Source organism: Gadus macrocephalus, chromosome 4 (assembly GCF_031168955.1).
Source record: "Gadus macrocephalus chromosome 4, ASM3116895v1".
NCBI lineage: Eukaryota > Metazoa > Chordata > Actinopteri > Gadiformes > Gadidae > Gadus > Gadus macrocephalus.
Window position 1 is genome coordinate 865122 of NC_082385.1, and position 15601 is coordinate 880722.

General features: G+C 45.7%; 1 protein-coding gene across 1 annotated transcript in view; it reads right to left on the reverse strand.

Annotated features, from left to right (window-relative positions):
- LOC132456628 (epidermal growth factor receptor kinase substrate 8-like) overlaps positions 1-15366 on the reverse strand; it is a 22318-nt gene extending 6952 nt beyond the window's left edge. Inside the window, exons 1-5 of the mRNA XM_060051034.1 lie at positions 14941-15366; positions 3923-4010; positions 2516-2589; positions 487-540; positions 7-74 (exon numbers count right to left, since the gene is read on the reverse strand). Coding sequence (XP_059907017.1) covers positions 7-74; positions 487-540; positions 2516-2589; positions 3923-3987 — 261 coding nt within the window. The 5' untranslated portion in view covers positions 3988-4010; positions 14941-15366. The remainder of the gene's footprint in view (positions 1-6; positions 75-486; positions 541-2515; positions 2590-3922; positions 4011-14940) is intronic.
- Positions 15367-15601: the final 235 nt, after the last annotated feature.

Genomic DNA, 15601 nt, shown 5'->3' on the forward strand with positions numbered 1-15601 from the left:
GCCTACCTCCACATGGTACTGGGATGTGTCCGTCAGGCTGTTGATGCTGGTCTTGGTGTAGTGCTTCCTTTGCTCTTTAAAAAAAAAATAAAAGGAGGATGAGGAGGATTTTATTTAATTGTTCCCTGTTGCAAAAACGTAAACTGAGCGGTTGGGTCTTTTACTGTGAAACTAGGTTCTCATTGTAGAATCAAACCACACACATCACACAAACAACACAACACAAAAAGCCACACACTACCTGACCTTTCAGACGCACGTCATCAATCATCGCCCTCGGCCAATCAAGACGGTGATCGAGGAGGTCAGGGTCTGAGACGACAGGGTACGACGACGCGACACTAGAAACAAGCTACACTGTGGAGCTGTGGAGATCTACAGACTCAGGATCAGCTCAGGCCAACGGTACACTGGCAGACTGGACGGGTGGGGGGGGGGGGGGGGGGGGGGGTAGGGGCATAGGGGAGGGGCTAGTGGTCCACTTACTGGAGATTTTCCGTAAGAGGCCGTGATCCCAGTTGTCCGCTGAGAGGTTTAAACCTACGCAATGCATGCAAAGTTACTGCATAATTCTTATTATTCCTAGCCCGTGTTTGGTGCTTTGTGATGATTGCGGCTTTTGCATTTTGTAATAGTGTCCAACCCGTCTCTTTTCGCAGGACAACCGCGTACCTGGGCTAAGTAGACAGTCATGAGGTCATTGGATTATTACCTTTACAATCCGGAACAATGACCCAGCCCACATGATATTAAGGCTACAGCTGGGTGGAAAGGTCGACAGAGAGCCGGATCACAGCACAGGGCCGGTCAGCTCCCTCTCATTGTTCCCCTGAACATGAAAGAGTACCACCGCGCACACAGAGAGAACCGCCTGGATCACAGGGGTAGCCTGGGGCTAGCTTTTCAAACGACGGTGAGTGATCAGCCGGACCCGACACGGTGAGAAAACGCGGTCACCGACCAGAGGGGGCGCTGTTACTGCAGTTTCACTTCCCCTGTTTAGTTTCCCCTTGAGGGTGAGGAACAACAGTGATTCCTGCCTGGGGACTGAGCGGCCCCATGACCGCATGAGCGGCAAGTGAAATGGATCGCTTGATTAACGTCATCAAAAATATGTACACAGTTACTCACCGCACGTCACACACACACACAGAAAAACTAAACACAGAAGAACAAAAAACACCCACACAGAAAGTAAGAGATTGTGTGTGTGTGTGTGTGTGTATTTTGTTTTTCTATGTGTGTTTGTGACACACACACACACACACACACACACACACACACACACACACACACACACACACACACACACACACACACACACACACACACACACACACACACACACACACACACACACACACACACAAGCAGCTTACTCGTCTTACTTTCACTCTTTTTATGCTTAGCGGACGTCCGGAAGAAATACGGTCCGTCAGAGCCTGCGATTGGTCGAGCAGGGAGGGGTCAAAGGTGAAGAGACTAAAGTGCTGTCTCTTGAGGAATGACAGCGGGTGACGCAGAAAGTAAACGATGGATCGACTCCTCTCTCAATCCAAGTACTAGTTCTACACAGAGCACAGCCCTAACTGGACTCTCTCTCACTGCCATCGTTGTCTTCATCATATTCATTTGGAAAGAGATTGAGGTCAAACACAATGTCTGGGTGCATAGGTTTTATGTTGCATTGTTTCTGGTGCTCGGTCTTTTGGCTAATCAGAGGTGTTTTGGCTAAGGGCAGCCAAAAAACAGTAAACAGGGGTTGCTTGCACACTCTCCTAGGAACATAAGCTGCGTAGATTAGATAGCAATGTTCACATTTTTACGGGCTTGTGTGCAGTCCACCTCAAGTGTATTTTATGCCAGCGCCATCGTCTGCCAAGTTGCTAAAAGGGTGAACAGCCCGACTGCCATCTATGTTAAGTGTTTTTCCACACCTTGTTAGGAGCAGACACACTTAAACACGCTACTAAAACAAACCTTTTATAGTTCTACGCTCAAAAACAATGATATAAAAAAAATATATAATTCTTTGTTTTTCTGAGGGTAATGAGCCCAATATGGCCCTCGCTCCCTCCCCTAACACACTCCTAACCCAGTATTGTTCCTATTCTCCCAGACACTAAAACAGTGCATGGGTGCGTGTGGCATTGTTTGCTTTCACTATTGACGCCGTGTTTACCTCGACAGCTCCACCCTAATGGCTAAAGTGCGTGCGTGCGTGCGTGCTCTCTCTCCGACCCGTCGGTAACTCGATGACGGGGTTCCCAACGCACCACCTTTACTTATATATACGAGAGCCATACAGGGGATCTCACCTCCTGAGGGAAGAAAGTAAGCTAGGTCAAAGCTACGGTTAAAGCTACGTCTTCTAGCCAGTGGCCTAGCAGCGATTTCCCACCAACAGCAAACACTGATGACGTTGATATTTCTTGTGTAATGGAGGGCAGACTTAATAGGTGTACAGAAGTGGTTAGAGTGGTTAGATGAGGTTTGAACAGGGGAATGAACTCACCGTACAGACTTTTGGCACTGGATTTGACTTTGGCTTTATTCTCCTGAGGCTCGGGGAATTTGGAGCCATGGCCGCTGAAAAAGAATAACACAAACAAAGCTAATGAACTAGATATTCACATCACACCTTGCCGTAGCAAATGTGGAAATTGTACGCATTGCACAGCAAGGGGTTTGTTATTGCGAAATAAACCCAAGGAGGGGATACAGAACCCAACGACTTTGAGTTTACAGTTGGAAATAGAATTCATAGCAACGGTCTGATATTCAAAGCAGGGGCTTGCTCTAGAAGTAGCAGATCGTAAAATGTCATAATTGACCAATCAGATTTGAGTATTCAACGAAGCCGCTCAATAAATATCCACATTGTTTAATTTCATGATTGTCCCAATGTCACATTGGCTAGCCTACGATAAATTCGTTATTTTTTGTGTTTTTTTGTCGTCGTTTCTTATCAATTCAAGGAGAGAGACCTTTGCAAAAAAAGCTAAAGATCAAGTTTTTTAAACTCTTTTCCTTTCCTAACTGCTAAGCACGCGGGCATCGCAGATAAAAGAGCGGGAAACCGCAGCAGGTCAGTTGGTGTCACGAGGGAGATCACACCATCGTCACAACCGACAACAGGCACTCGATATTTTCCCACATTTCCCGGGTGTGGGGCTCTATGCTCGGGCGTTTAATAATGGATGTGGTTCTTCTGTCGCAGGGCTGACAGACAGACCTGGGCTCATCGAACAACGGCCACCCCGACATGAAGACTTCTCCCGCAGTGCAGATTATCTTCCACAGAGCGGGCGAGATTTCGTTTTTTTTACCGCTTAACCAATGTATGGTGTGAGAGCAGCTGCAGAGGTCACTGGGTTTTTATCACACCGGTCCAGGAGAGAACAGAATTGTGGGAATAGGAACGGATGGTCAGATTAAGAGATGTATGGGTTAGCTGGGAGAGCTGGTCACTGGTGCTTAGGAGCTCTTGAGCAGTCACTGATGGAGAAAGATGTGAGAAAGAAACTACCCACCATGCCACATTTGCTGGCACATTTGTTGTTGGTCTTCATCTAAAATAAAAAAATAGAGATTGGCCACTATTTGCCGATTTGAGGTGTTGACCAAGTGTGTGAACGATTTGTTTCTACACCCTCCATCACAGTGTGAAAATATTAGCCTAGTATGTTTACAAATGTTGTAACATACATTCGCATTTACAATTTTGATTTCAGCTCTTATACACTGGACGCCCGTTTTGTCTTGTGAGAGCAGTTATTGTCTCCTGTTATCTTTTCAGATTTTAGAAAATTTCTTCCGCCATTTACGATACCATCTCCAAACGTATCGCTTTCAAAATGGAGGACTCACTGGCCACGACAATGCAACGCTGATATGGGGGGGGGGGGGGGGGGGTACTCACTTGAGGTGGGAGGGGTAGGAGCCGAAGGTGCCAGGGGCGAGGGGGGGGGTGTCGTAGCCGTTCATCCTGGACTTCACGCAAGACACACCTGGATGACACACACACACACACACACACACACACACACACACACACACACACACACACACACACACACACACACACACACACACACACACACACACACACACACACACACACACACACACACACACACACACACACACACACACACACAGTCCATGAAATGTCTTTAATAGTTGGAAAAATACCAAAAACAAGTTATAAGCAAATCTTAAATTCGACAGCATTTGAGCCACATTATTAAATACAATGATCTGCAATAGAGGACAACAACCCAATGTGTGCTTCTCTGAGGCTATAAACAACAGATCTCTGGTCTTTTTACTCAATAAGATGACTGAGTGAGCGTATTTCATGGATCGTCCAAAACAAGGTCAGATCAATGTCCCGTTGATTGGCCAACAGATGACTCCCCGATCCTTTCAGCAGCACTGACAGAATCATAACCAAAATACACTTCAACTTCCCAACCGCGCCGTAGACGAGGGACGCCCGAACACACGACGCAAGCTCTCCGCTAAGCAATCAGCAAGAGACGAGACCCTGCTGACAACACACAGATTACGCTATCTCTGACACACACCGGCGGGAACAATGGAGCAGATCAGAGGAGACCGATCAGACAAGACGGACGCAACCCGTCACCTGGAGGGCCAGGTCGGGGGCCCGGGCGGGGGCCAGCAGGGGCCAGGGGGAGATTGTGGGCCCTTGTGTTTTTGAACCCATCACTCGACAGCAGAGCCATTGTTGTACGGTGTGGACATGCTGCTTACGCAAACAACCCGGTGATACCTCAGGGAGCCTGGGACGATGGGCAGGCTGGGTTCAGAGCCCGGCAGCTTTGGTTCAACACAGAGAGCCCGACTATGGCTAGAGCAGGTGTGTGTGTGTGTGTGTGTGTGTGTGTGTGTGTGTGTGTGTGTGTGTGTGTGTGTGTGTGTCTTTTTGTGTGGCTTTTTATGTGTGTGTGTGTGTGTGTGTGTATGTCTGTTTTTGTGTGTGTCTGTTTTTGTACGTGTGTCTCTGTGTGTGTGTATGCGTGTGTGTCTTTTTGTGTGTCTGTGAGTGTGTGTGTCTGTTTTTGTGTGTCTTTTTGTGCGTGTCATTTTGTGTGTCTGTTTACTTTTAATAAATGTCACATGCTGCATATTCAATGAGATTTTATAGATGGAGCCGACCTTTCTGCACCCCGTCTGAGAGGAGATGCAGAACAACAAGTTGTCAGTAATAAAAATCGTAAATCATCTGACGACATACAACTCAGTGTTTATTTGATTTGATTTAGGTCAAAAGCAAAATAAAATGTCATCAAATTGTGAATAGAAAATGTATCTTCTCCACTCTCCTTTCTCACTAAATGATGTCAGAATTCCACCCTGATATAAATCCTATCACATAAAGTGACGACTGTAGAAAAGCACTGTGTTCACAAATGCTCTTAACCTAAGCTATCAAGCCAACAAGCTAACCCGTGCCTCTTCTGTGATATTTGACTTGGAAATGCCGTTTAGCGCTGAATTTGTGTGTTGCAACTGACAACCGTTTTTTGGACAACTGAACGCCGTTCACACCGTGACAGACACACGACACCGTCTCCCGCTGTAGGGGGTCTCGGTGACAAACGATTCAACAGATCGCCCGGATGGCAAGAGACTAGACCGCCTGCGTCAAATAAACCAAGTTACTTCGTCAAGACGGTTTGTTTCTGAGACTGCCTGTACTTGTCTCTGTATGAGTGTGGACCGGCCGGCCGGGGGGGGGGGGGGGGGGGGGGAAATGGGCGAGAAGGTGACGAGGGAGCAGTTGGCGTGACGACAACGTCGTCAACGCTTGTCCTTATGAACTCAACATCGCATGTTTAACACGTCGACTTCCTTCAGCCTGCGGCCACAGATTTGGAAAATGCAAATGGGGGGGATGACACAAACGGGTGTGGGGAGGAAGGAGTGTGTGTGGTGATTCACACACACACACACACACACACACACACACACACACACACACACACACACACACACACACACACACACACACACACACACACACACACACACACACACACACACACACACACACACCACCAGCAATGGTCCATTTATTAAAAATAGACAAGGGAGGTCAGATTCACTGCCTTTGCAGTGGCACAGCCACTCCACCCAACCCAACCCTGTTGACATCCCTGAATCTAAAAGACATCAAAGACAGTGATTGGTCGAGGCAGTCGGTCTATTGATGACATCACACGACAAAATTTGCATAGACACTCGAAAACGCATTGGCAAGTATGTAAAGTATTTTTGATCTGCAATGAAAGACCTTATGAGATCCGTTGAAATGACCGTTAGTAAAAGTGTAACACTTTTATTTCTTAGTAAATATTAAAAAACATAACCCAATGCAATGCTTTCTTTCGAGAGTCCATTATTGTATTCATAAACAAGCGTTAAAGAGCTGGTATGTTTACCAGACGATACATCATTGGAGTGTGGGTAGAACGTCAACCACGATAAACAGCCCGACTGACTCCTGGCCACGCCCTTCAGCGTGCGGTGGTCGAGACCGCGGCTGAAGGACACACAGCATCAAACACACTCTTATCACGTCAGGTCAAGTTTATGTCAAGTTTATTATTTTAGGACATTTTGGATACAGCCTTCATGAGATTTTTACTGACGCTCCAATGGGCTGTGAAACAGCCACGGAATAAACCAAACTCCAAACCCATTGCTCATGCCCTAGTCCCCAAGCCTTTATACAGCGTGCAAACAAGGGGATTCAGGTAGCATTCAAATCAAATAACTAAATCCAAGGGGAAAGACAGAACACTGACATCATACGATACCACTTGTTGCTGTCTTTTTCAGAACAAGACATTAAAACTAACAGGAGTGCGTTACACTCACAACCACGTCAGCGTTTCTCTCAGCAGTTCTCCTGGTAAAACCAAACAATATGTGAGCTGCTGAATAAAGGTTTTGCCTGGCAGCGGAGACCAACCCAACACTCCTTGATAAAAGATAAACACTGCACACAGAGAGAGAGTTGTGCCAGCTAGTTTCCACAGAGCATTTTCCACTTCTTAAGAAGTCATTAAAGACTTCCTCATGGCCGCCTGGGAAATGTCACATTCAGATGAAAAGTTCATAAAGATGAAATTAAACAACTGCTACACAAAAAGATTCTCTGTGTGTGTGTGTGTGTGTGTGTGTGTGTGTGTGTGTGTGTGTGTGTGTGTGTGTGTGTGTGTGTGTGTGTGTGTGTGTGTGTGTGTGTGTGTGTGTGTGTGTGTGTGTGTCTCTGTTAGCATAGCGTTGCTGTATGTACAGTGCAGCAACAAGATGACTTTTCCCAGGGCCCCAATTTTCCTTTGGGCTCCGTATTTCATTGAACTGAACTCAAAGGCCTCGCTCTCTCTCTGTCTCTCTCTCTCGCCCTCTCTTCGTTATGTGGTAACCATAACTACCTCAGACAGGTCAATTGCTGAAAACATTATGGCTGCTCCTGTGGGTGAGGATGTTTTGGCCCTTGGGGGCATCCTAAGCACCAAGATAAAGACTTAAAGATGTATCGTACCTCCCATCTCAATTTATACACACCAGAGACAATAAACTTGTAAAAAAAATAAATAAAAAAATTAAAAAAAAGATGTACATGACTCTCCTTAACTTCACAACTGAAGTTCACATCCAGTAGAAGTCCCCTCCACATTCCAACTACAGTACCAGACCGGTTTGATTTCCTCCTTTTGAAAGACACACAAAGTAGTATTGATAATTTGGCACTTACTGTACACACTTTTTGTATGTTTTACGTCCTGGCACTTGAAAATAGTACTTAACTACTTGGCACTTGGTTCTATGAACATCCTTACTGTACCGACAGAGATGTATTGTACTTTCTCTTTCTTCTGTCGCTTCGGATAAAAGCTAAATGGCCTGAATGTGAATGTAAAAGGATCATTTTTACTTCATGACAACCGTTCATAGATGATTAAGTGGTTGACGAACTACAACAGAGAGCAAAGCTTCAACAACCACTCGCCACTGATATTGAAAACATCTAACCCAAAAGCTTAGTTTGATGGTATAGCTTCAAATGTATGACAATGATGCATTGCAGAGGTTCTAGGTAAGTCATGACTGCATTGGCCGTGCTGAGACACACCACAGACGTTTGTTCCTGTTTCATCAGTGGGCAAATCGCAGATCACCTTGTAGAGCATCCAATGTGCCAAAGCTAAATTTAGCGGTGACATAGTGGCCTATATGAGACGGTAAGGCTCTCGAAGGCGGCTGCAGCAGCAGCATCAAAGCTCTGGCTATGGTGGATGCAGAAAGCCCCTTACGTTGAAGTTCAAACCTCATGATTCAACCTGACAATCAAGGAGATGATTAGTGTGCTATTTGTGGGTGACCACTGACCAGACACCGCTTACATCACCTTACGGGAAATGGTATATTTTCGACACATTATATTTAACATTTTCATCAAACATTTTGTCATTTTCAAAAGGCTGAGCAGAACTGAAGGAGGAATAGAGGCAACACCCACACCCAGGTGGTAGACTGACACCCTATATTAATGATGGATGAACAACTGTGGTGTCATCACAATAGTGGGTCACACACACACACACACACACACACACACACACACACACACACACACACACACACACACACACACACACACACACACACACACACACACACACACACACACACACACACACACACACACGAGCACACACACACACACGAGCACTGTGGCCTTTCCATGGTCAGTCTAGCACCTTTACACAATGTGCTCTGGAGCAAGGTTGCCAAGGACCAGAGTTAGTTGCAGCCCTGCGTGTCAGTCCAGGTGGAGTGATATCAATATTTGACAGACCCTCCCTGTTGCTAAATACTTCCCCTATCTTTTCAAATATCTTAATGTTATCCATGTTGCTACAGCTAGCCGTTAAGTGTTTAGGGTAGATTATGGCCATGCCAACTCGTTAAGCAATCAAAAAGACATTGATATGAATCTCGCCTCTTCATCGCAACCGGCCACGTCTACTATTCACTTCCCGCGTCAAAAGCCGTAACGTCCAACTGTCAATCCGTCACTTTCCCGCCCTTTTCTGACACCTCTTAAGATCAGAGCCCATCCATCCTGGTGAGGACGGCCTTCAACCAATCGATGGAGGGTTAGCCTGCCTCGCAGCCTGCCATAGGTCAGCCCGGATTAGAAGGGGAAACGACCGGGACGTCATTACAGCGCCCGGGCCCGCGACTGACCCAGATCACGGACGTCATAACGTCATAACGACTGACAGACAGACAGACATCTGGTGGCCAACCCTCACCCACACAGCGAGGAGTTTTGTTTTCTAAGAAATACAAGAACCTCTGACGAGAAGTAATTTGATCCCCAGAAGACAAGACCGAACAGACCGGCTCCAGTGCGTTCGGACCAACGCCTCTCGCAAAAGGACTATTTGTATGTAACTAATATTGTATTTCTGTTGCGTAGAACACATTCATTATTTAGAAGGGTTTTAGCAGAGAGGAAAAGCCAACCTTCTCTTGCTACATGAATATGTCCCCAAACATGTCACCGTCGGCATCAACACTATCCACCATTTTCACAGACTACTTGTCAGTATTCTTTTAAAATATACAACCCCAAAGTGGCCATGAATGCAAACCCAGAGAGGCCATGAACACTGCACGGTTGGGGCCATTAATTGCCCTATAGACGTCTGAAGGCTTGATTTATGATATAGATCCTAGCCTGTAGTAGAGGCTACTATCTGAGGATACTCTGCTCGTTGGCCTTCCTCCGAGGGGCGACCGTACATTCCTATAAAGCACACCGGCGCTTGTCTGATTGGAGCGTGTGAGTGAGGGAAAGCCTCCAAGGTCCTTCAGTGACCACGTGGTCTGCAGGGAGCGAGAGACAGGTGGATATACCTCAGGGATTATCCTAAAGGAGACACACAGGGGGCCATACTGGTGGGGGGGGGGGGGGGGGGGGCGGGGATGACCACAGATACGCAAATAACCCATGTCTAGTATGTTGATCGTTTGTGGTGAGTTCATACTTCATATGTGACATGGCAGAGGCATGGCAGTTTGTCTGCAAACACTGCGGTGGGATTTCCATCTCCCTTCGTTTCCAGAGCCACATTAAAGCCCTTAGTCAACACAGCCAGCCTTGATAAGGCTGAGCGAGGAAACATCATGCCCGGCCTGTGAGGTCAGTGGAGAGCATTGCAAACAGAACCCGTCCCACTGTAAAGTAATGGTGACACCACAAGTGTGCTAGCGTTATTATGGGTGGGTCCGCTTTATCTCTCCAAAGGAGTTTAGTGACGCAGAGTAGCCCATTAGCACGTCCTACGTCATGATGACACACGTGTTCAAGATTCCCTTTCCCCAAGGAACAGCTCTACTGCAAACCAATACAGGCCTGAAAGATCTTACGAAATAGAAGACAAAAGATCCACCAACTGACTCATATTGAATAACTTGAACAATTTGGACTAAAAATTAACTGGGAAACATTGTATTTTAACCAAGTTAAACTGGTGAAATAACAGATTCAGGTGGGTTGCACAAGTAACACATTTCTTTGGTGTGGCTTAGTATATGGGGAGTGTCCCATCTCATTGCTAAACATAAATAAACAATGACTCATTCTCCAAGTGGTTACTGATTTACACAAGAGTAGCAGCCCCAGTCATTTAATTACACAAAGGGCAATGAGGAAAAATACAAAACTGTATTTTGCAACTCTTCATTACAAAAAGAATTACAGAGTAGCCACTTCTGTTTGCGGTAGACCTAAATATAAAAGTACAAGTATCGCTAACTTAACATCCATCACGATCCGTTTGATGAGAGGCTCACCAAAACACAATAACTGAGTTGTACTGGCAATTCAAAGACCTGCGGACGACTTCATTGAAGAAACTAAATGTAAACAAGGGCTATAAATGATACATGAGCAGGAAGGGCGGGCACAAAAAAAATAAACATTAGACCAGCTGTCTGAACCGGTGAGGACCGGATTCCACATGATCAACCCATCTGCCTGTCTGAGCACGGCAAATACCAACGTTTCAATAAATGATCATCTTTAGGAGGTCGAGAGAGATCCGGAGACGTTCGAGGTGTCAACTCATTTGGAAATTAACAACACAGCCCAGGCCTCGAGCAAGCTGTCCTCTTCAGTGAACAGTATTAACCGACCACAGTAACGGGTCCAGGGCTCGAGTCCAGCCGTACCTGAACCGTATGCGGCGTCACATCACATCACATCGCCAGCCCCCTTAAATCCAGTTCATCCGCTCCTTCTTGATTCTTTCACTCGCAATGTGAAGCACAAGTGCTAATGTTTCTTCGCCATTCGCACGTCGCTCTCCCACAATGGAAAGTAAAGAGGATTTGGTAAGAAGATTTACACTGAGACTCAAACACACACACACACACACACGCACGCACGCACGCACGCACGCACGCACGCACGCACGCACGCACACACGCACACACGCACACACACTCTCGTAATCCCCCACATTTCTTCACAAGCTCCAAAGTGTTCTGGGATACATCTCCTCCACACAACGCAGTTAGCACACAGTGTGTGTTTCAACAAAGCCAGAGCTGAGAAGTGAGCTGGTGACTCTTTGCCCAATAATGAAATCAACCATAAAAAAAAACCTTTATGATCAGATTAAAAGGTTTCATTATGAGTTCCCCTTAGTGAGCTTTGCACACAATCCCAACGTGCTACTGTATCTCCCCCCTGGACCTATATAAAACTCAAGGCCTGCATATACTGAAGATTGACTTCACGGCAGAAAGCCCCACTAAGAGCAAGGAGGCCCCTTCACTGTGCATTGACTAATCTGCTGATACAGCAACACTCCTGACAGCCATCCACACACACCACCACCACCACCACCACCACCCCCCCCCCCCCTCCCAGGGAGGATCTGGGCCAATGGAAAACTGCAGGGGAGCGCGGTAAGTTGCTCATTGTTCGTGGCGTGCTCTGTGCTCACAATAGCCCACATGCTGAAGGAGGAAGTACATTAAATGACTGAATACGAGGCGGTCGTCCATGAATCCCGTGTATTATAATAAACTCAACTTCAATCAAGTCACAATATAAAAAAAGTATACTCGGGATCTGGGCGGTGGCGTTGAGTTTGATAGCCAAAAACCAAACAGATGAGACAAAATTAACAACGAGGACAGATAAACCTAAACGGATACACGTAATAAAACCTGCAGAGTATTATCTGCAGGTTTTATCATGCTTCGGTAGTAGCTGCTTCTAACTTCCCACGACCAATAAAGCGTTCATTACAGCCCCATTAAGATATGATTTAATCACACCGTGGATACGGACAGCCCTGGGTTATATTTAAGGCCTGGGTCATGTCCCTCGACACATGGCGTCTGTATTGACCGTAACTCAGTTTCAAACTGGTGCCCACTAAATATTCCAACTGCCCGTTTAATAACCCCAGGCTCATTACCGCTGACCTGCGATAGACTATAGGGCGGTCACGATGGAAAGAGAACACAACTAGCGGAAATCAATACATTCAGGCGGAGCACAGCTTCATGCGGCACTACAGATGGGACTACAGACTACAGATGGAAATTAGCCGGCATGGCTAAATCTGGCACATTTACATGTTGAACTCTGTTGCTCGTGTTTATTAATGTGCGCTGTCCCTTTAAATAAAGAAATCAAAAATGTGAAATGACAATCAGTTTTATGCCGTGTGGGAATCGACTTCCACCAGAAAGCCATGAACAAGACAAGCTTTGGCCGCTGGTACGGTTACTCACCTGCAATGCATTCTGGGCTTTTCCACAATACTATAAATAACCAACTTCCAAAATGTATTCTTTCACTATGTTTGAGCCCACCACACATAAGCCAAGCCAAGACTAGTATAAGCATTTGAAAATAAATTTGTAATACTCTTGATAGCAATTGAAAAAGAACTGTTGATTGCATATTAAAGCCAAAGATTAAATAATATTCTTGCTGGCAGCTCCATCCAAACAAAATATTTCTAATAATATCTTACATTGAATCCTGTTTCTAACCTGTGTTAGCAGAAACAAACTAATTGTAAAAACAGCAAAGTACCTTTTCCTAATTTTAAAATAATTAGACCACTTAGAACATCAAGACATTTTGAGCCGACAAAACCCCCTCACAATCACTTATCTGCATTAATAACTCTTAATCTGACTAAGTACCTCAGCACAAACGCAACAGCAGCCATTTGATCTCTGCAGAAATCTTAACAATGAATGACTTTTAAAGTTGTGCACACAAAAGGAGGAAAGTACAAACTTAAGAGAGTAAGCGCACATCAATCACCAGGAACTAATATAACTTAGCATGATGAACGTCCAACATTAAGATCCATTAAGCAGGAGCAGGAGAAAACTTCATGCTTAAATCCTGTACTACCTGATGGGCAATCAATCACTGTAAATCTTTTCACAGTTTTGAGAGTTTTAAAACATACCTTTCTACTTTAATAACGATAAGACCAAAGCCAGTTCTGATAAAGCGAATCACTGCCTGTGCTGAACATACTGGTCAATGTCACGGGTCAGTTGGTCAGCGTACTTAAACTGTTGTGTTCTGGGGTTATTCATGTGTCAAACAAAGTCATGTTCTGTTTCCATCACTCCTCATTAGGTAATCACTAAATGGAATTCGTGGTTTTTATTTTTGGGCAGAAACGCCAAGATGCTGCCAAGTATGGCATTTTTAATACTTGCAACAACGACACCAGCTTTGATTTGTCCCAAGTATAAATATTACACTGTTGCAGCAGCACTCTGGCAGTGTGCTTTTAAAAATGATTTTTCCCAGTCACATTTCTCCACATCAAGAGCTTGCCCTCAGACAAATGTTTTAATCCTTGCCAAAAAATGAAATGACACATTACATTCTTGTCCCGGGTAAAAGTTAATTTCACCACAGAGACCGGTGAACCGTGAACCTGGTAGAACGCAAGTCTCAGCGATCCCACATCCTTCAAATGTTCCCGTCGTGTTGGCTTAGAACCTGGTGCTAATAACACCAGCTGGAAGGCTCTCACACACCGGGGAGGAAACGGGAGAGTGCAGTACTTGACAATTTTGACCTTTTTGCTGGCGCAGGTACAGCAAGAGCTGTACCTGCCATATTCCAAGCTGCAAGACGATGGCATCTGTTCTGAGGCGTACATGTTGTGCGCGTCTTCACAAATGCATACAAACACTCCGATCCTTGCTGTATTACGCACGCATTCGCCAGTTAGCATCTGTTGTGTATGATATTTCGCACTAAATGCTGCACAGACAAAATGTCCCCGTCATTGGATTAATACAATTTAGCTTATCTTAAAATGTACTCCTTCGACAAACAACCTTCTACAGACAGTAATGAAGCCAAAATGGTGCCATGTTGTACCAAGATGCACTATTTAAAAGTCCCTTCTCCAGCCAATGACAGGCGTTTCCTCCCTCCTCCCTCAACATAGATAAGGAGTTCCTTCCCGGAAGAGTGGTGTGCTCCTAGAAACCGGGATGCTGGATGGATGCCACACACATGCTTGTTGTGTTTGTTTTCCAGAAGAATCCCATTGGTCCCATGGGTGCCAGTGTGGAGAGGGCGGGGGGGGGGTTAATAACCCCCCCCCGCTCTCTCTATACTGGCACCCATGGGACCAATGGGATTCTTTTGGAAAACAGAAGTTATGTTAAACCCCCCCCCCCCCCCCCCACCCCCGGACGTTCTTGACGAGAAAAAAATAACACAAATATCAAGCTTTGCTGTTGGTCATCGAGTAAACAACGGACCGTTTGGAGTTCTGCGGGTCGTGGTTTATGGGAAAAGCAAAATAAAGTCAAGTCAAAACTTACTGCTTGGAATCCGACTCTAATGAGGCATGACTTAAGAAGACAAAAATGTTTCAGATCTCATTACAAACAAGCTTTGGCAGAAGTAAGGTGTTCTTCCTACAGAAGTAATAGAGCACTTCCTACAGAAGTTTAAGAGTTCCCTACTGCCTGTTCTTCCCGCTACCCAGATAAGTAATCAGAGAACTCTTCAAAGAACCTCTACCACATCACCCTGAAATGTTTGACTGTGTAATCTCCTACCTGCCCCCCTCTGAAGTTAAACTACATCACAATGATTAGGCTGCCATTCGTAAAAGCGTGTGTGACTGAGGTTTTTCTCTTCACTCTTCAAATCAGAAGTAGTGTCAACAGAAGAAGCAGTCAGCTGATGACCCTTGACCCCTTGCACCCTATTGGATTCTCACTGCCAATCAAAAAGCAAATTCCACTCACCTCGACCCACCAGGATAAGAGCGGTATCAAGACGAGGAAAATGGAGGCAAAAAATAAAACCCAGTGACGCAAAGGGGGTGCAGTCAGCTGTAAAACATACCTCTAGGGCAGGTCCCTGGAACAGACAGGCATGAGCGTATGTTTTGAGCCCTGGGCCCCTGTGTGTGATTAATAGCTCTGGCCCCGCCCACATAATAATCATCATAATCAGGGGGCGGAGCCTGTCATA